Raw genomic sequence first — 22,335 nt, 5'->3', positions numbered from 1 at the left:
GGAAAAAAAAAAAAATTAAGTCAATAAATTATTTTTATATATTATTTCAAATTCATTTTACCTATTTTATCTCTTGAGAAAATTAAATAATTTTAAATATATACAAATGTCTAACTAATTTTAATTAAATTTTATATTATTTGCTATTTTTTTGTTATTTTCAAGACTAATTCTAAAAGATATAGAAAAGTCTCACAATCCATATGGCAAAGCGCCCGTGGCCTAATGGACAAGGCGTCTGACTTCTAATCAGGCGATTGTGGGTTCGAGTCCCACCGGGCGTGCGCATCCAACTTTTTATATTCTGAAAAATAAAGAAAGAAGCATGAAAAGGGGGAGATGCAAAAATTCGCCAATTTTGTGCAATGTGTCTCTCTCACCGTAGGCAAACAGGAAAGCATTTTGCATTTTAGAAAATCAGAATTGCCACTTCCAGAATCTTGGAAGCGTTTTCACAGTGAAAATCATGACCCCATTTAATCCAAATTGATAACCAACATTTGGCACCTTTGTTAAAGTCCTTTTGCAATTACCTTATTCAGGATGAATGATTTCCATTTTGAATTTGGGATTTAAGCTGTTCCAGAATTCAAATATGAAACATAGTAAATAAACATTTCTAAGTTTTCAAAAGTAAAATTTGGCCACTTTTCTTGGGGAATACCCAGAAGTTTTAAAGACACAATTTGATCAACTTAAAAATTGGAAATTAATACCCACCAAATCTGACAGCTTAGTATATATATATATATATATATAGTCCAGTTTATATTAAAAAATGTTCTGCTTTCATTTACAAACTACCTGAATAAATGAACAAACAGGCAACCCTCCAGTAACATTAACACAGGAATAGTTTACAATAACATGCCACAATGTGCTTCACGTTCCTGAGACATGTCCCTCTTCCATGTAAGCCACCTCCTGTTCAGAATGCTTCTGAGAAGCGTAGATCAGCTGGCCCAGGACCCAATATGCCCTTTTGTTCAGATATCTTCCCTAGTCCATGAGGCGGCTCTGTTTGCCCATTCATCTCCTCATCTCTCCAGTTAGCGCCTTGCCATTCTCTCTACAACATCAAAATCAACAAAAATTTAAGGTTACAAAAGGCGGCAAAAGGATGAGATGAGGTATTCGTTCAATTCGGTTCATACATGTCTTGGGGTTGAGATGAGATATTTACCAATCCAGCCACATGCATCTAAGCATGAGGGCATCAGTGATAAATTATAAGAGATAAGGGAAGAAGAAATTCTCGAGCTGTGAGCTGTCACTCTATTCATATAGATTCTAAAAGCCAATATATTGCATACATGTTTTCAACTATCAGTGCTAACAAGAATCATAATCAATATATGGTAGTTATCAAATCATGTATCAAATCAATTACCACTACAAATTTCTGTGTATTACAGCTAGCATGTATTGTTGCCTACAATTGGACTACAAAATAAATTCAAAGAAATGGAAAATAAATGCAAGAATATGTATTAATGAAAAATTAAATGCATAAGTAATGTACATGTGCATGACAATCCGAGTGTCAAAACCTCATTCCTCAATATCTAACACAAAAGGGTGACTGTTATTGGAAACTCAAAAGAAATCACTCTTTAATATCTTTCCTCAAAAAGCTTATTGCATATTTGCATTATTGTTTAAAAGTTACTTCAACATGTAAAGATGACATTTATTTTTTTATTTATTTTTGCCTCCATTGCCAAAAAAACACCATCTGCTCTCTGTGGTACATGGAACCTTATAACATTTATCACTGTTCTCTATACTAAATGGAACCTTCCAAGTATTACCTTTTTTGGAAAATATTTACAGACACATCTGAGTTTCAATTGGAGGAAGTTGAAAATTTGAACCTAAAGATGTGCTAACACAATAAAAAATAAAATAGCATACCTGTTCACAGTTGAATGTCCGACCAAGAGATTTCATTTTTTAAGCAAAAGATTCGAAAATTCAGAACATGGATGATTATAGGGTTCCACATGTGCTTTATCAATCAATGCAATCTAATGATGTGTAATCCTTTGAAAATATATCTCATCTACACACTAAACTTTCAGTGTCAGATTCACAGGATGAGCGTTTTACACCTATCACTTAAAGAAAGCTATGAGTATCTAATTAATTTTCCCAACTATTATCTATATCCATGCATAAATGATCTTGGACTATTAGGGAAGAATCAAGCACTGGTAAATTGCTGAAGTGAAAAAAAACTAGGCCTGGTTTGATTAGAGTTTAAGAAAAAAAAGCTTCTTTGTTTTAGGGCCGTGAGTAGAACTGAAAAAAGTGGCTTAGGGCAGCAACAGTAACCATTTGAGATTTAGATGGGTTATTGGCAATGAAGGTTCATGGGTTATAGTTGCAGAAAAAAAAAATTAAAGAAACAAGAATTGAGAAGAAGGAAAACTACTAGCATCCCACTAATAGGGTTCTAAGAATTGCTCCTTGGATCCTTAGCCACCACACCTAAGGCTAGGGATTGTATGGACAATCTTTAAGATCTTCTAAATATGTTGAAAACATAAAATATTATCGTGATTCTTCTTCAAAGAAAGAAATATCAACTTATATGTAGACCATTAATTAAAAAATCACAACAGAATAAGGAGACTAACCCATCCAACTAAAACTCCATACAAATCCTAGTAAAATAAGGAAGTACTAACCAATCCAACAAAATAAATCCTAGTTGAAAGCAAATGAAGGAAAATCATTTAGTAAGTTAAACCCAAATCTGCACACCAAAGAGCAAAGAGGTCTATAAAGATCTCTAATAGGAAAAGGACCTTCTTGGATAAATAATCATGGAGGTTTCCCAAAGAAAGTGACTGATTGTAGCTTAGTGTTACCAGAAGCATCTATAATCTGCATTCCAGCAGATGGGATGCTAACATTATAGTCAGGTGGTCATATCAGTGGCATTGTAAAGTTTTGTACTTCTCCATTACCGATGGTTCAAAAATTACATCTGGGAGGAAACATGATGGGCAGATCAGCACTTTTACTGCAATATTGCAGACTTCTATTTTAAGGATTATAATTTCTCCTGAGTTGTTATCTCCAGACCAGGAAATTACCGACCTCTCCTTATGCATCACTCGAATCCTTGCTATTTATCTCCTTCATTTCTTCATGTGAGGGTTTGAACCTTGGTTTCGTCAAAGTCCCCTTTTATTGCCTTGGCTAAGATTCCTTCCCAGTTATTTTCCCTCATGCTAAATTCATCAAGAAGTCTAGTGTTCTATCTAAAGTGGACATCTTTTCTTGGATGGTTGTTAATAAAAGAGTCAATCTAGAGTGTTGTGTTCCATGTTCAGACAATGGTGAGAGAGAAGATAAACTCTTCATAGACCTGTTTCCTTGGGATTATGCAAAAGGTAATTCAAGTAGATAGGTACTCCTCAAGACTCCTCAAAACAATCCAAAAGATCCTTCTCTTTATCGCTGTTGATCTGACTGTCTCATATACTCTATTACTTTCTCACTACCTGACACTTTATCCTGCACCTACAACCAATGTTACAAACATAATTTGTTCCTTCTTTAGGCTTAACAACACTATCACGGCACAACACCTAGAAGTCAATAATGCAACCAGCTGGAACTGTGCCTATCACCCAAGAAAGAACCTTCTCTTTCATCCTATACTTGAGCGTATCCTTGGGTGACCTATCAACACTATCCCCACTTTTTTTTTTTTTTTTTTTGATCAAAAACAAATATATGTAGTAATTGAGAATAGAAACATGAGAAGGATGAGAAATCCTCCCCATGATGTATACTTTGGTGTTTTGAGAGGCTTCCCATACCCAATTGACCTACTTAAGCTGGTTGCTTATGTGGTTTGAAGCCATTTTAGGTCTGAAAATTAATTTAACAAAGAGTGAGCTTATTCTATTGAGGAGAGTAGAGAACCTTGATGAGTTGGCTCTTGTATTAGGCCGTAAAGTGCTCCTGACCACCTATTTGGGGCTCCCTTTAGGCGCCCCTTTTAATTTGTTGGTGGCTTGGGATGGGGTGGAAGAAAGATTCCGCAAAAGATTGGCTTTGTGAAAAAGACAATATATTTCCAAAGGGGGAAGACTAACGTTGATTAGAAGTACGTTATCTAGTTTGTCAATCTACTTTTTGTCTCTTTTCCGAATGCCAAGGTTTGTGCGGTTAAGGTTGGAAAAAATTCAAAGGGACTTCCTATGGGGAGGCGAGACCTTAGATAGTAAGCCTCATCTAGTGAAGTGGGATACCGTTTGCTTTGACAGAAGGAAAGGGGGCCTAGGTGTTAGGCGCCTTCACTCGCTTAATAAGGCCCTCCTTTGTAAGTGGATTTGTTGCTTTGCTTCAGAAAGGGAGGCCTTTTGGAGACAATCATTAGTGGTAAATATGGGGATCTGGAAGGGGGTTGGCACTCTAAGGAAGTGAGAGGAGGCTATGGTGTTGGGTTATGTAAGACCATAAGAAAGTTGTGGGATGTTGTTAGTTCTAAATTGTCCTTTTCAGTGGGCAATAGGAAAAGGATAAAGTTTTGGAAAGATAAGTGGTGCAGGGATGAGCCATTAAATGTTTCATTTCTCTCTTTATTTGCTCTTTCTAACTCTAAAGATGCAGGGCTGGCAGAGTTGTGGCAGCATTCTAATGAGGGGGGTGGCTGGAATCCTAACTTCCTGAGGCCCCTAAATGATTGGGAGATTGTTATTGTGGAACGCTTTTAGGCAAGACTTCAAGATAAAGTGGTAGAAGAGGGTAAAGAGGATAAAGTGTGTTGGGTTGATACAAAGAGTGGAACTTTCTCTGTTAGATCACTTTATGCTAGCCTAGAGGCAGGAAGGGTAGTGCAATTCCCTTCTAGTGTTGTGTAGAACGCATAGATTCCTCTTAAAGTGTGCCCTTTTGATTGGGAGGCGACTTGGGACAAAGCTTTGAATCTTGACTAGCTTCAAAGGATGGGGTGGTCTTTGGCCAACCATTGTTTCCTATGTCTGTCTCATGAGGGAGTCTATTGACCACATCCTTTTGCATTGTGACAAGACAAAGGTGTTGTGGGAGCTATCATTCTCTCTCTTTAGAGTTTTTTGGGTGATGCAGTCCACAATTAGAGAGACTCTGCTAGGTTGGCATGGTTCCTTTGTTGGAAGAAAGAGAAAAAAGGTTTGGAGGACAGTTCCTTTATGCCTCTTCTAGACTATTTGGAAAGAGATAAATAGAAGATCTTTTGAGAATATGGAACTCTCAATCCAAAGGCTGAAATACTTGTTTTTGTGTAACTTATTAACTTGGACCAAACTGTTTATAGGTGAAAGATTGATGTCCATAGTAGATTTCATTGATTGGTTGGGGTCGGTTTGAGGGAGGGAGTATCTTTTTGTTTTCTCTTCCTTTTTTGGCGCTTTTTGGTTGCTATTGTATACATTGTGTGTACTTTGGTTTGCCCTTTTTGGCGTTTTTAGTACAAATCTCATTTACTGATAAAAAAAATAAAAAATAAAAAAGAATTGAGTAATCCTCCACTAACCAAGGATGGCTATACAAAAGGTACAAGGATGGCTTTACAAATGGCCTATACAAGTATAACAACTCCTAACCCCTATAGACCCAACCCTAGGGTGTATATATCGAAAGCCAACTAAGCTGAATTACACTCGAAGGATAGGGTTTAAAAATGTTTGTACAGTAAGCCCAAAAAGAAATATAAAAATGAAACAAATCCCACATCATCTCCAATGTCTTCCAACATGAATATGAGTTATGAGCTAGCTTTGTTTCACTCACATGAACTCTGGAATAACCAACCTCCTACATTCCAATATAATTCTTTTAGTAAATAGCAAAATCATGTTTAGGAAACTATACTAGCAACCTACCTAGTTTGTTTAGAAATTTTCAAGATTAATGATCGGGCCATGCAAGCTAGAAACACCTTTCTTCTTCTTTTTTTTCTTTTATAGGCAATGATGTTATTCATTAAAAAACGCAAAAGCACAACAAATACACTTAAGTATACAAAGAGTGCCAAAGAAAACAACAAAAAAAGAGCCAAGGAGCAACCAAGACGGGATTAAAAAAAAATATCTCCCTTCCTTAAGAAGTACCCAACCACTCAACAAGATCTTTTAGAGATATCGAACCATCACCTATGTACAACTTTACCCACAAGAGAAACACTTTTCTTTGATAAAGGAAAGTATTACTCAATCCATTTTCACACACACACTATATAAAGACTCAAATTAAAATATAAAAAAATCCACCAGAAAAGCGACCCAAGGTATACAAGAAAAAAAACCTCACCAAGGCTCAAACAAGAGAAAACAGAGGAAGAACCTCAACAAGTACCCAACCATTCAAAAAAACTTACTAACGTTAGTGAACAATCATCTAAAAACAAAATCCCTTTTCAACTTTTGGATAGAAAAAGCCTTGTTATCGAACGCAATGTTGTTCCTTGCCTTCCAAACCGTCCAAAACAAACACAAAGGGCTTGCTCACCAAAATTTTCACATACACATATATCTACACAAACATCGATTTCAAATGCATGAGGCAATAAAAATCCACGAGAAGCAACTAGGAATATCATGTGTCAATATTCATTTAGCTAATAAGCCCATGGATAATGAGATTCCATAAGTGGTACTTACTGATAATGTATTTGAACTAGTTGTTCTTATTTCTTAGGAAATACAACTAAAGCAAGTTCTTACTAATAGAAGAGGGATTTTGAATCCAGGTGCATTCCTACTAGGAGTAAAGTTTCCAATCATCTAGGTGATTTGGTTGGAGATGGAACACAGAACACTATTATGTTACGGTATGGCGATGTGACCAGTTTTCAGGTAAGCTGCCCAAATCTGCCTCTACAAGGATGGACTTGGGGAGTAAGTAATCCAGAAAAGGGCGGGGGGTTCCGGAACTTCTTAAAAATCAGATCAGATTTGGACTGGACCACAGTATCCTACTGCTCAACTTGCTCCACAGATTAAGTATAAATTACCTTCTATTTTATTATTAATTACAGACATATCATTCTACACAAAAAAATCTAACTCCTCTCTTTAGTTTTGTCCACATTGCCACTACACCTGCTCATACTGCCATCTTTCATGAGTCTGGTGTTGACATTCACTTTTTATCTATTTCACATTCTAGTTCTAAAGGTTCACATTTCTTTTCTCTCTCTTCTTGTTTGGTTGATGAGAAAAACATTTTTTTTTTAAAAAAACAAAAAACAATTTTAGGGTTTTTTTTCCCCTAAAGTGTTGATTTGAGACTTCAAATGTTTTAGTTTCGTTTGTATCTTTAAGTCAAGTCTTATTTTTAGATTTTTTGTTTGAATACAAAAAGTTAATAGTTTTAACTTTTATATGAAATCTAAAGTCTGAATGATACTTTTGCATTGATTTCTATTCGGATTTCAGACAAGTTCACACCTATTCAAACTTCAGATAAAAAAGAAAATGCCATGTTACTTTCTTCTTCTTCTTCTTCTTCTCTTTTTTTCTTTTTTTTTTTTTAAAAAAAAAAAAATCTTCTTTAATTAGTTTTTGAGAAACAAATGAAAACAAAACAAAAATAAATTCTGTAAAACCACTATAAGTGAGGTTTCCAAAGGCTAGAGAATTACCAAAAAAAGACCTTTGATATTCATTATGTTTTCTCCAGCATCCACACAAAATTTTAGTGTTTTGCTTTTTTCTTTTCTCAAATGCTTTTACCCTTAGACTATAGCACTGTTTTTATAATTTTCAATAAAGATAGCGTTATAATATCTTTTTCTCTAGATTCCATCTGAATCATAAGACCACTTTATGTTTTAGTTTTGTCCTCTCTTATTCCTTAAATTGAGGTGGGAATGGGATTTGCGGTTTCCTTTCCAACATGGGTTTGGTTTGGAAAATGTTATGTTTCACTCTCCTCTGATTGGGGTCAGGAGAAGAGTGAACCATCCCATACCCACTCCATTGCTACTCCAATTATTTTCTAGAATAAGCAAAAACCACTACACCTACTTTGGCATTCCATGCACCACCTCACTTCATTAAGGGATTTGAGAATAAGGCTTTTTTAGAGCATCCCTAAGAGCTTAATTATGCTCAATCAGATAAAGGTGTTTTAAGGGCAACAAGAGTATGGTAGGGAGCTTGTGTGGATTGCTTCTGTTTCGCTAAGGCTATCTTAACCTTAATTTTGATGGTTGCTCTTCAAAGACTCCAAGAAAGATGAAATAAGCCACATTTAGAGATTATTGTGGCTTTATGGTAAGAACTCATGTGAAACAAGTTTAGTTTTGCATTGGCAATTGAAGCCAAGATTACTAGAAAGATCAAAGGTAGCCAAACTTAACCTGCTTGTACATAGAGTATGATGGTAAACCTCATTTGATACATACAACTTAAGTAGAAGGCATAGATTCCAAGTACACTAAAAAGAAAACTTATTTTTTTAAAGAGGCAACCAAAAGCATAGAGTCTTCAACTGTTTTTGTTAACTACAACTTACCTTTATAGTGTAATGATTGTTTCTAAGGAAAACATATAGCATGCCCATTTGAGGTAGCTTTTAGCTTTTCTTGTTGAGTGGTAGAACAAGTAGAAGCAAATGTAAGTGCCATTTTTGTCCAATTGATCTTGCATCTTAAAAATGCTTTTATGAAAATAAGGGTAATTTTTACTCTTTTAAACATCTCATTAATCTCAAATTGGTTCCCACATTAAGTTTGAGCAACAAGAAATTCCTTAGATACACATGTTGAATTATGTGCTATACATGTTTGAGAGTTTTATTTGAATATCTTTAAAAGTTACTTTTGCGATTCAAATGCTGCTTCTAGTGTTTAGGAAATTCTCCCAAATACAGCTAGTAAATCATTCTCAAGCTACCAAAATAAAGTCTTTGCACATATTGCACATCTTGTGTACCATATATATGAAATTATGTATCACATCTGTATATAAAAATACAACACACAAAATGCATATTTGTAATCTATATGAATTTAGTTATTAAATGTATAGTAGTATCATATATTACATTCCATATAGTATCCTAGGTATCCTTTAGTGTCTTTGGTATACATTAAGGCTCTTGATTCAATATCCTTGTATTTTTTTAATTCTTTCCTTCTGTAATTGAGACTGAAATCATGACATTTGATAATAACACTTAGACCACCATAATAATGTAGTTTGTAGGATTCAAAACCCTGATCTCATTCACACCAACACAATTTTATCACAAACCTTGCTATTTTTGTTTGTGATATATGGACATCTCATCCACTCCAATGGATTTCCATATTTCACAAACAAGGGATATAAATGGCACTATGCATAACTTGTCCAATCTAACACTAAACTAAATACAGAATTTGGTTTCTAAATTCTATCACATGCCCTTCCTTACCTGAGGATCTAAGAATGGCTTTAATACATATTTTAACACTCCCTTTCAAGATGAAGGTTTGAGCATAAGATAAAGAAACATAGCCAACTCTATAAAAAAAAGATATGCTTGAATTCAACTATTTCCTAATGTTTTTAGATAATCTCCTGAATCAACTTTAGGCTAGACATATGCACAAGATAATCTTTTTTATCATTGCCCGATTTTGCACAAAATAGCTACCAATCAATCTCAGTGTGTTTTTATCTTGAACAAGAAACAATCAATATCATTATTGTTTATCCTTTTGTGAGATACAAAATAGCTTCTTGATTATCACAAAACATCCTCATAGAATTCCAAATCAAGATTTCCTATTTCTTGTGAGATAAACTAAGGAAGTTATTTAGAATCAAAATCCCCTTCCCTTTGGGCATTATTTGGATTTCTTAGGTCCCAACTAAAGCGACCTTTTTTGCTTGGGAAGCCAATTAGGGAAAAGTCTTGATATTAGATCAGCTTCAAAGATGAGGAAGCCACTAGTGAACATTTGTTATCCATGTAAAATTGAAGGAGAATCAATCGATCACATCCGTCTTCATTGCACCATGTCAAGGGTTCTATGGGCAATTGTTGTTTCTCCCTATTTGGTGGAGTTTGGGCGCTTCCTTCCACAATTAGAGAAACTCTTTTAAATTTCCATGACCACTTTGTAGGGAGGAAATGAAAGAAGGTTTGGCAAGCGACTCCACTATGCATTTTTGGACGTTGTAGAAGGAGAGAAATCGCAAAGTCTTTGGAAATGAGGAGCAATCTAAGAATAAGTTGAAATGGTTGTGCTAAGTAGTATGTTAGCTTAGGTTGGGATGTACATAATGGAAGGCTGAATGCCTTAGATCGATTTTGTAGATTGGTTAAGATCATGTTGAGAAAGAGAGAGAGAGAGAGAGAGAGAGAGAGAGTTGTTTTTTGTTTCTCTTTTGTGGATTTGCCACATGGTGCCCATTGTATACAGCTCATGTACATTGGTGTACATCTTTCCTTTTCACACATATATGCATATTTCTTTGCTTACCAAAAGAAAGGGAAAAGCTAAGAGAGCGTTTGGTTAAACTTAATATTTATTGCTTAATGGGGTTAAGTTAAATTATGCGTAAGTTATTAAGTCATTAAATTGGTTTATCAAAGTCATTTAACTTTAAGTTACAATACTAAGTCATTTTACCATACTTAATATGCTTAATAACTTAAATTAAGCCATTAAAACATATCAAGTCAACAAGTTGATTTACCTAACACCCTCTATGCCTACATTATATCACACACTATACAAGCACAGCTCTACACGTCACTTCTGCACTAGCTAGAAACATACATGCCTCGTGCTTTTTTAATCACTGGACTACTTCCTACAAATTTAAGTAGCCTAAAGTAAATAATAGGATAGTGCGGCATTTTCATCACTACAGCACTTTACCTAGATGATACTCACTTGGCAAGATTGAATGGAGCACAACATCATACAATGTAGGGTTGGGCAAGATTTAATTTAGGTTTGGTCTTAACCAACCCAGAACTGAACCATGTTGGTCGGTTTTGATAAAAAAGGAACCGTTAGAAATAATTTTTTAATTAGTCAAGCAAATTGACTTGATTTAACATCAAGATTAGATTTGGTTCAATTGATTTGATTTGGACCAAAATTGGACTCATATTTTCTAGAAAAATGACAGCCAAAAAAACTTGTTATCACACTAAATAACGAAATACAAGTTGTATAATACAACCCAAAAATATGATAATCCAACCTAAAATATCAAGCAATAATAAAAACATTTTATATAGATATTCATGGTTGAAAAAACTTGTTATTGTTGACAGAAGTAAGAAAGAAAAGAAGAGAAATGAGTTAGGATTAGCTTTAGGGAGGAAAAATTCAAGGAAAAGATAACTTATGGTTTGGCTCAATTTAAATTAGATGAAAATTTTTCACCTAAAAATCAAATCAATAATTTCAGTTAACAAATTGAATTCATAAATTTTGAAACATTGAAAAAAAAAATGATTAAATTGGTTCAATTTAGTTCTTTCGAGTTGATCAATTCACTGGATTTCTTGCCCACTCCTAATACAAGTAGAAGTGATATTATAAGAGAGCCAAACTAAAATGAATTCTAAATTGGTAAGTGGAGGCCAAGTATATGAAAGACTACCATTTCACGAAGTAATTGGAAGGTCACAATAGAGGATATCCTATGCAAAACTGACAAATAGTGGATGGGCAAAGGAGATGTTGGAGGTGCAATATCTATTTGTTCAAATAAGAAACTTCAAAAACCGGTTACACAGGTGAAATATATTTTACTGTAGTAGAAATCCCACATGTCTGCACACTGTTTTGTTGTGTCTAGGAAAATAACAATAGCATAAACTGCAAGCTCCCTGATATTCCACAACCACATAACGATGCATCCACTCTTCTGACTGATTTAGAGGTTCAGACGATATATTGAAGTTTCTGTTAGCACCTAAGAGTTAATAAGACTACAATAATGCCATTCAATTTTATGGTCATGCTTTGCGTCCAAACACCATCATAGGAAGCAATTAGAAGAGCTTTGATACCATTACAATCAGGTTCAACAGTCTTAAACAGGAAGTGACTATCCACAAAAAAACAGAAATGTAGATGTATTTTACAAGGCCCCAAGAACTTCAACAAGATGAAGCATAATGAAACATTATTTTCATAAAAAGCTCCTGAACCGTTGGCCGTCAGCAAAAACTAAACTATGCATCACTGAACCATCAAATGGCACAAAAAATAAGGTCATCAGAAAACAGAAGTCAGATTCAAAGCACCACTAAAAATTGAGTGACCTCTGAAAGCAACATTTTAGGAGCATCAAAGAAGTAGTGACCCATGTTGTACTTATCTTCAAACATGATGACCCTGAACTAGAATCCAGTAAAGGAAAAGAGAGAGGACCCAAAAAAAAACCCTTAAAACTACTGTTGTCCCGAAAAAGGTTTGGAGTTCCTTAAAATGAGCAAAAATTCTCCAAAAGCCGTGGGCCAGCACATGGTGTACTTTAAGAAAATAAATCACAAATGCTATGTCCTAGGGTACTCTGTACAATGCTGATGTTAACACACAACAACTGTAATAGCAGAAATCTCCTTGTTTATGATTATAAATAATCCTTCATATAATATGGGTTTAAGAGGGAAGATGTAAAACCAGAGAAGGACCTAGGCAGCTATATGAGATGAGAAGAGGAAACGCCACAGAAAATCACTCCATTTCATGTAGGCTCCAACAAGCTTTAATACAGTTTACAAAGGATAATGGTAAAAAAAACTAGAACCACCCTAATACCAATAACTAAGAAACTAATTTGAACTAATATAATGATATTTGAACTATAGTAGTCATGATATTTTATTGAACTAAGAATGCAATGATATTTTATTTGAATTTTGCGCGTTTTGAACAATCACAAACACTTGCCTCCTCATAATTGTGACTTCCATCCTTGATAATAAAGGGGCTCGTAAGTGGAGGAACAATGTCTGGGTCAACCTTTTGAAATATAAATGTGGTGTATAGACCTGCAAAAGGGAAATGCTGAAAGAATGAGAACTGACAAACCAAATGGTAATGCTAGCCAGATGTAGTAATATGGGAGAATTAAAACAATGAATGAATTACCTAATACGTCATATGATCGAGGAAGAAGTCTCCCTCTAGGATCCACCAGATTCGGACCAGAATTAAGCAGCATGCCTGCAAATTGTGCCCTTCAGGCAACAATAAAACAGCAGGGGAAGATCAACAAGTAATCTGAACAACACAAAATGAACTTTCTACAAAAGAATAAGTTGGAAACTGAAGCCTCAGAGGTTGTTTGGGAAACTAATTTTTTTATATATTCATGCATGCCCGGAACTTAATAATAGAATGGAATAATGAAACCACTCAAACCAGTTTATGGAACAGCTCCTCAAGAACAACATATGAGAATGGAATGGGCAGTAAAACAAATTAAAAACTGTCAAGCAAAGGATACTAATGAGTTAGAGCTTTTGAAATGTCTCCGAATCTGTAAAAGATCTTTGGCATTTGCCATTGACTGAGCATTAACCACACAAATGCTTTGACTTTGGGAGTAACTTTAAACTTTCAAATAAAGTTAATTTGAGTAAAGGCAACTGGAGAATCAATCTTGGGAAGCACATGGAAAAAAGATGTAGCAGAAAAAGTTAGATAGAACCAAGGTCTCAATCCTCTCACAAATAAAGGACAAAGATAAACATTATGCAAATGGAGTGTGAGACAAAGGGTCATCAATTTCCTGGTGATAAGTTATATCGAAATTCAAAGTTCCAAGAATGTGAAGGGTTAAAACATGCCTAGAACATGAGGAATAAGAAGATCTCTAGCTGTGAAATGCGATGGAAATTCGGATAGAGAAGGCAACGAGGCTGATCCTTTCACCATAGATCCTCCCACAAATGTATTTTTGAACCATCACCAATCAAGAAACCAACAAACTGGGTGATATTAGGGAAACTAGGATATAGCTACTGTAAATTTTATTTTTTTTATTTTTTATTTTTTTGATAGGTAAAAGCAATTGTATTAAAAAAGGAATATACACGATGTATACAAGAAACCCAAAACAAAAAGGCCCGGTCACAAAAACATCTGCACCCGCCTTATAGATCTCCTAACCAATCTACAAAATCAAGTGTCGACAAGGAGCCTACCCCAATATACAATCTTTCCCAATCCCCAAATAGATACAAAAAAGAACTTTTAAAAGAATGATCTGAACATTCACAATTCTCAAAGGTTATCCTATTTCTTTTCCTCCAAATGGACCAAAAAAGGCATAATGGAGCAACCTTCGAAGCCTTTTTCCTTTTCTACCAACAAGAAAGCCTCCCTAACTCAAGAGTAAACCTCTTACTGAAGAGTGCATCACCTACTGTACACCAAATAAAGCAAAAACTAGCTGCCACAAAATAAGAGCTTTTGGGCAATGAAGAAGAATATGATCACTCGTTTCTTCTTCCTCTTTGCACATGTAGCATCTCTTAGGCAACTTCCACCCCCTCTTTTTTAGTTGATCCAAAGTCAAAATCTTGCCCCAAGTTGCCTCCCAAGCAAAGAAGTGGACTCCAACAGGGGCCCAAGAGTTCCAGGCTGTATCATGAGGGAAAGGATCCGCCCCCTTACTAGCCAAGGAGGAGTAGAAGGATTTAACAGAAAAAATACCACTCTTTGTATCAACCCACTCCACTGAATCCTCAGAATCCATAGAAAGAGAATGGTCATGCAAACTCTCAAAGAAGTTGTCTACCTCCTCCAACTCCCAATCATTCAACTATCTAATGAACCTAGGATTCCAGATACCACCATCCCAAGCATCAGCCACCCGAGCATCTTTGGAAGAAGCTATAGAAAAATGGTTTGGGAAAGCATCCCTCAACAGCTCATCCCCACACCATCTATCCTTCCAAAACTTCACCATGTTCCTAGAACCAACCTTAAAATGCGTTCTAACTTTGAAAACCTCCCATCCGTTTTTTATTGCCTTCCAAATTGAATGTACAAAAGAATGTACAGAAGGTTGGAGAATCCTTCCAAATTGAAAAACCAACAAGAGGAAAAAAAAGGACAAGTGACAAAGAATAGAAAGGCCATAATAGCTGCCCATGAACACCGAGTTTAGAAAAACACCATATCCATTGAAAGTAATTTACCAGAATTGATATCACCCAAAAAAAATAGGTGGGGCCTTCTTTGCATCTGTCTGGAAGAACAAATATGCCACATGATCCTATGTCCTTGCTATGAATAATGCATTCTTCAATAACTGATCTCCTGTAATTCATAATTCAAATTCTGCAACAAAATTATGCTCTCCTGAGTTTCAAGCTCCTTTAGAGAACCTTAAAACCAGGCATTGGCTACCATGCTAACCTTCCAATTAGAATTCAATAAATTCAAGAGTGAAAAAAGTCTTGATTATAATTTGAAACCCATCCCTTTAGAAAGTTAATTCAAACTAAGTAAAGCTTTCTATAAATTATAATATACATTAGTTTTAATTTCTTTCATTCTTTTAATACCAAAATGTAATCCAAACAAAAAATACATTGCTGCTGGTATCACTATGTTGATCCTGTGGTTCCAAATATATGACATGGATAGAACATGGAAAAAAAATGCCTATACAAAGCAAGATCTGATCCACAAATCAGAATCCACAGGCAGCAACAGAAAAGGACCACATGCTTAACAAAGCCACGGGAAGCAATAGATGGAGGTATACATGCAGGTTTTTACAAGGAGGGGCTAGTTTTTGTGGCTTTATTTCCTGGTCACTTTCTACCTTCTTTTGTACATCTTTGAAGAATTGTTTATCCATCTTGTATTTACCAATTAATTGATGAATGGAAATGTTTTTTTCTGATAAAAATAATAATAATAAAATAAAAATAAAGTAAAATAACGCAGATAAACCACGAGTTGCAAAACAAAAATCCACATACCTGTTATCATCATAAAAGTCAGTCAGGTTCTGAATTTCCACATACTCAAGACCTGCCTCCCTGGCCAACCTGAGTTAAATAAGGTAGACTGTGTCAGAAGATCCTTTGCATGTCAAGAATTCAAAACTGCTGAGAAAATAAGTGAAATGGAGGAAAGAAGTGTTAGTCTGCTGATGTTCTGTAATCAATTTGACTAATTTATACTCAGCACCATTTATATGTTGAAAAATACCCTTCCTATTACAGCCAAGGTTTTCAACCTCTATTCATGTTACTTAACATTACAGGCACTTTGGAGGAAGAACTAAATCATTGACATTTTGAAAGAATCAGTAACTAATAGAAGAATTGGTGTAAGATATTCTTGTTATAGAATTAACAAGTTTTTCTTTGATACTGAGATGTTGGAAAAGTCACAGAGTTTATGAGATTGAAAAGCTGTCTACATATTGTGAATCATTGCATTTACATAATAAATTTTATAACACTAGTATTTTATATATAAACCCTAAGGAAGAATTATTATGAGGAACTAAATAACTTTCAACAAAATGAACTTTTTTTGTTTTTTCAGAACAAAATGAACTTATTATCTGTTTCAATTTCATTATGTTAATTGTTTATGCATATTTCCACCTATGTTTCAATTTAACTTTAAATTTCTGAGTATCCTATATACAAAATAAATATAATAAAAAGATGTAGAGAAAACACTGACCAATATACAATATGATACATGATTTTAACAGCTTTGGTGCCAACCAAGAAGGCAGCTAATTGACAGTATCTATTGATTAAACACTGAGTTATCAGGTAGTGGTTTAAGAAGAACAACCTGATCAAGCTTGGGAAGTGAACCAGGCAATAAGTTTCGGCAGAAGTATCATTGGAAAATTTCAGCTGGTATTTCTTTCCAAAAAATGGAAACCTGGAAAACATTGCTCATCAAGTAAGACAAAAACAAGTATTATCAAAATGTATCTATAAAATCATTGATTAAGCAGGCGTATTGGGAAGCTTAGTTTCATTTATACTTCTCTTCTTCAACTTCAAAAGTGATCATATAGCTCTCTGATCGAATGCAATTTGGAACAATGTTCGGCTTCATGCTGCTGCCCCTGTTGTGGTATGCTTCAACATTCTTCTGGTACTTTGCCCTGTGTTGCAACAAAATAACAATGATAAGAGACTAATAACAGAAACTTGAGATCTAGATCATAAGTTGCAAAGGCAAAGAAGTGATTCCAAGGATGGGATTAATATTAGAACTCTCCCCCTTTCTATTAGAACAGTGTTAGTTCGCTATTACCGCCAGTCAGGCCAATGAGAATACAATTGTGATATTGCTATGTGCACCACTAGAGCTTTGATCACATGCTTTGAGCCGAGACAATGAGTTTGAATATTCGTGTACGTATGCCATGTAGATTGAAAAGGGATAAGCCCTCACTGACTAAGTGAAAATAATAGTTTTTATTTCAAAAGAAAACCCACTTGTTGAGCAGTGAATTAGCATCTTCCCTGGTTCTATACCATGCATAAAGCGTTAAAAGAATAACTACCATTTCACGCTTGATCTACAATCTTGCAATTCACTGTCCAACGATGAGGTCACTGTGAGTTAATTACACATTAAGTTCCTTCAAACAAACTCTTCAAATTTCAGTTTCAGGCTTTCAGCTTAAACTTTAGTCCTGGTTGAGTGAAAGAAACACAGACTGTATAGAATTAGAGCTTTAAAATGACCAAATTGAAATGAATAAAAAAAATTTAATCCATCAAAATCCAGAAAGCAGCTCTCAAACTTTCAAGGTTCCAAGTTTCATGCTCAGTATGAGAGAGAGGGGTTCTTGGATAATGCATATCTCTTGTTTTCTAAGATATGGTCTCATCTTCACTATGATGGAAAAGCCCTAACAAAGCTTTATTTATTCAGATTCCATATTGCACTTAATACCAGCAAAAAAGAGCTGAAACAAAGATTGGAGTGAGTCCATCAGAAAACAACTTTTATTGGTAATACAAAGTAAAAATTACAAAAGATGGTCAAAGAAAATAAAAACCCTGCATGCAGGATGCAATATAAGTTATGAACTCCAGAAACAACAGGTCCAAAGGAAAAAAAACAATAGGGTCTTTGATAGTCATAGGGCTATACCATATGGTAGATGAGTCAGGTGTAATGCCAAAAAAGTAACCCCCTGGTTTCAGCAAAGATGCCACGTTATGTAGAAGTCTTCTTCCTTTATCTTCGTTTTCAAAACCCAACTGCAAGTAAATAGCCATCTCAATTTCATTCTATTCTCATGTTTTTTTGGGTTAAAATAAAAAGGAGGAAATAAATAAATAAACAAATAAACAACAACAATCATCAAAAGAAAAAGACAATTTGGAACCTGTAAATGCTGCAAGCAGCAAACAACATCAGCAGTATTGCACTTGTCCTGCAAATTTAATTCTAGATTTTCCTGCCAAAGAGATATAATGTCAGAGAACAACTATGCAAAAGCAATTAAAACATACACAGCTGAAATACATATACATGCATAAAAAAATCTGATATTAATAACATAACCAAAGGATTAACATGTTGAAAAACATGCTAGAATGTTCTGATCAGTCCGGGAAAAAAAATTACAGAAAATTTCAAGTATACAGAAAGGGGGAAAAGTAAATCCTGCCAATTAAGAGACCCATCATCATATTTACACTACTCTTGACATCAGAAACTGCTAGATGTCAATTTGTCAACTCGGACAAATTTTAAGAATTTCAGCACTTAAAAAAAGTCCTCTTGAATTCAAGATCTAATTGCTAATTAGAATAATAAAACAAAAATAATAATTTTGTTTGACTCCTGGTTTGAAATTTTATTGTTCTACATTCAACTCAATTAAAGAAAAAAAAAATTCTGAAACGCTTCCTGTTAATGAAACATTTTTAGTGACCTTCATATCTATTTGAGCTAAGCCTCAAAAGCTCTAAAGTACCTAAAAAGCTTGCTTGGTAATGGAAATGATAACCATGTCATATATTTTCCAGGACAGAAAAATGCAGACAACACACAAAATGAGTTCCATGATTTTCAAAAACTGTTTCTGGAAACATTTTCTTTTTGATAGGTAAATAAAGGGTTTGCATTAGAGATGCCTAAAAGCGGTAAAAACAGTACACACAAAGCATACAAACAACACCCAAAAAAAGCTGTGGTAAGGAGACAAAAAAAGGTCTTCCCCTTACTTGACAAACATCCAATCTATATAGTCAATCGTAGACAAAATGTGGTCCTTTATATACACCCTAGCCTAATTCACAAAAGTATACAAGAAAAAAGATTTTCTGAATTCATAAAATTCTGAAACATTTTCTGAAAATAGATCATTAAAAAAAGGTTAAAATGTTGATTTTTCATTTTTTTTTTAAATGCAAGCACTTTAAGAATTGAAAACCATCCAAAATCAAATATGAATGGAGAATGAAAAAACCATTTCACTTCTGCCACTAAATAGATCCTTATTTTCTCTGCTTTTCCTCAGACTTCTACATAACCAAACAAGGGGTGAAGTAATTTTGAATACTAAACATGAATTTCTGTCCTTACAAGACCAAAATCAAGAACCATAAACAAAGAAATCCCTAAAATCAGCGGCACCCAGTTGAGGAAAATAGTAATTATTTACTAACAACAACTACAAGTTAATAAATAAATGGATAAGCTCACCATGGAAGGATCTAGTTCATAAAAATCAGCATTGTAAGACTTCCTCTGACTCTCCCAAACCTCCTTAGTGTGGCTTATTCCAGAACTTGAAACATCTAACACCACACCCCCAAAACACCAAAAGTCATCAATTTGCAATCAATTCATCCAGAAATATTTACAGAGTACCATTTGGCTAGCGCTTTGAAAGCACCTTTTTGGCCTTCAAGAGATAAAAACACTGAAATGTTTGCTTTCACAAAGCAAGAAACTCCGTTCAAAAACAAATAAAAAATAAAATAAAATAAAATAAAATAAAACGTTGATTACCGATTCCGATGTAGTGACCGATTTGAGCTTCGTCCCACTTGTCTGCGTCGGATCCTGCTCCGGCGTAGAGATCGCACACCTTCACAAAACCAACCGAAAACGACACCGTTCATCAGCAGTGTTTTAGAAAGAGTGAGGTGAGGAGAGGGTTAGGGCACGTACGGTGGCGTAGGGAGAGACGAAGATCTTGATGAGGGCTGTTTTTGCGAACTCGAAGAGTCGATGGTGAGTGGACTCGGCGGTTCTTGGAGCCGGAATTGAAGTCATGGTTGGCCTGGCAGTAGCTTCCCAGTCAGGCCGACGCGGTGTATGAAGAGAAAAACCAAGGCGCCAAAAAGTGGAAGAGATGGGGGCCCTATATTCCACGTACTAACACCGAATTGTGAGATGGATATTGTGGATGTTTTACACGTCATCGTATCACAAACAAATGGACGGTGGAGTGGATGAAGCCGAGGACCGTTTATTGACGTGGAGCCAGGTTTTTAGCCTTTTAGGACCTTTTTCTCTATAATTTTTATAAAAATTAGTCACATATAATTCAAAACTTTTACTAAATTTAAAAAAAAAAAAAATTATTAGACATCAATCTAAATAATTCTTTAAAAAAAGGCTAAATTAAATAGGATTGAAATTTGGTTAGACCGTATCTTTAGCATACATCCATCTACATTTTTTAAAAAATAAATTATAATTTGAAAAGACAAATTTACCCTCTTCAACCTAGCCGGAACCATCACTCCCATTCTTCTTCTTCTTCTTCCATTTCCCATTTTCTCTCTTATTGCCCTTCTCCTCCTCCTCTTCTTCCTTGTCAGCTCTCCTTTTTTCTTTGTGAGAATTTTGTTTTGGGCCCAAAAATTAACAATTGGTCCATAGATGTTACAAAATTAATAGAAAGGTTATGAGATACTAACTAACCAATACACCCTTCATTATTTCCAAGTCAGATGGTTGTATATTAAAGTGGTTTCATAGGTGTTAAACTTGAAATGTCATGTCATCTTATTGAAAAATCTGAAATAAATGGCAAAAAGGTTCACCACCCTCCTACCCCTTTCTCTCCCTCCGTAAACACCATGGTCAAAGACGAAGCCAACTGTGAATGTCCCCCAATCGGTTTCTTCCGCAGCTGAGGATTGTGAGCAACTCAGAAAAGTCTTCGCATGTATGTGATCGTCATTATTCCCAAATAGAAATGAGGGTGGGTGTGAATTAATTTTTCTGACATTTTGATTTGATCATGTTGGTTCCTTTGATGATGTGGTGGATGTTTGTTTACTGGATCAGCATAAGGTTTGAGGAAAGACATCCGTTTTGATCTCGTGTTGGGGTGTTCTTAAAAATTTTTGAACTTAATAACAGCGTGTTTTTGGGTGCAGGGTATAAATGAGGCTTTGATCATATCCATCTTGGCCCATACGAATGAAGCACAAGCTAAGTAAATTAAAGAAACTTTCAGTTAATCCATTGGAAAAGATCTCCTAAAAAATGGCATTTCACCTGTTTGAAAATTCTTCACTTTATAATCTGGTTGTTGGGTTTATATTCTAGATAATAAATGGGTATGGTGCAGACAGTGAATTGTGGGGACTAGTTAGTGCACTTATGATGAATAGGAAACTAAATTGGGTTTCGTTTTCCCATTTTTCACTGAGCCATGACATTGGGAAGTGATTAATCGGCCCATATGCACTTGTTAAGTTGTACCTAGGTCGATTTCCTGCAACTGTACAAGGCCAATGTACTAAATGTACAAGGGTGTACAAAGGTGTGTATCTTAAGGGTTTTCAAGTGATTTTGAAGAACTTACTCATTTACTTTTTCCAATCGTGGGGGACATTTCTCACACATATTGCTTGACAACACACTCATTGCACTCGTTTTATTTGATATCTACCACATTAATTCATTCTATTAGCTCCCCTACTAATGATGCATATGAATCAAAACGAGGGTTAATTTTTTCCTCCTTTTTCCTTATCCATGAGAGTGGAACCATTGTTTTCCCACCCATATGCACTTGTTCAGTCGTCCTTACTATGGATTTGGTTACCGTACAAGGCATTTATACTAAGGTGGTGTTTGTTTTTTTGGCTTTTTTCTGAAAGCAATTTAGTTTTAGAATTTAGGTTGTTTGTTTTTCTACTTTTTCATGACTTATTATAAATTTTTTACTAAATAGAAAAAGCCAAAATATGTAATTTTTTCTAAATAGAAAAAATAACATATTGATTTTTTTTTTACTTTTTAATACTTAATGGAAATAAAATACTACAAAAACAAACAACCTAATATTTAACACTATTAAGCATTAAGGTTCTATTTAGAATTAAGTAAAAAAA

General features: G+C 34.9%; 1 protein-coding gene and 1 non-coding gene across 3 annotated transcripts; one reads left to right on the top strand and one right to left on the bottom strand.

The window, feature by feature from the left end:
- Window positions 1-211: 211 nt before the first annotated feature.
- On the top strand, window positions 212-284 carry TRNAR-UCU (transfer RNA arginine (anticodon UCU)). Its single transcript has one exon. It is a non-coding gene; the product is annotated as a tRNA-Arg (tRNA).
- A 425-nt stretch (window positions 285-709) lies between these two features.
- On the bottom strand, window positions 710-20,362 carry LOC100252253 (mRNA cap guanine-N7 methyltransferase 2). 2 transcript variants are annotated; one of them, XR_002031624.2, is made up of 11 exons: window positions 20,153-20,362; window positions 19,991-20,069; window positions 19,682-19,776; window positions 18,357-18,428; window positions 18,119-18,228; window positions 16,995-17,117; window positions 16,796-16,888; window positions 15,961-16,029; window positions 15,169-15,289; window positions 13,112-13,200; window positions 12,991-13,011 (listed from the first exon to the last, which is right to left on the bottom strand). XR_002031624.2 is itself a non-coding variant. In XM_059741456.1 (10 exons), exons 1-10 carry the CDS (start codon window positions 20,255-20,257, stop codon window positions 12,869-12,871), a joined length of 978 nt encoding a protein of 325 aa, XP_059597439.1. In that variant the 5' UTR covers window positions 20,258-20,362; the 3' UTR covers window positions 710-12,868. The 2 variants fall into 2 exon arrangements, 1 of the variants encoding a protein (XP_059597439.1); XM_059741456.1 differs by lacking the exon at window positions 15,169-15,289 and having other exon boundaries at window positions 710-13,011.
- Window positions 20,363-22,335: the final 1,973 nt, after the last annotated feature.

This window comes from Vitis vinifera, chromosome 13 (genome assembly GCF_030704535.1).
Source record: "Vitis vinifera cultivar Pinot Noir 40024 chromosome 13, ASM3070453v1".
Classification (NCBI taxonomy): Eukaryota; Viridiplantae; Streptophyta; class Magnoliopsida; order Vitales; family Vitaceae; genus Vitis; species Vitis vinifera.
The sequence above is the reverse complement of the archived record's forward strand: the minus strand, read 5'-3'. Positions and strand labels throughout refer to the sequence as shown.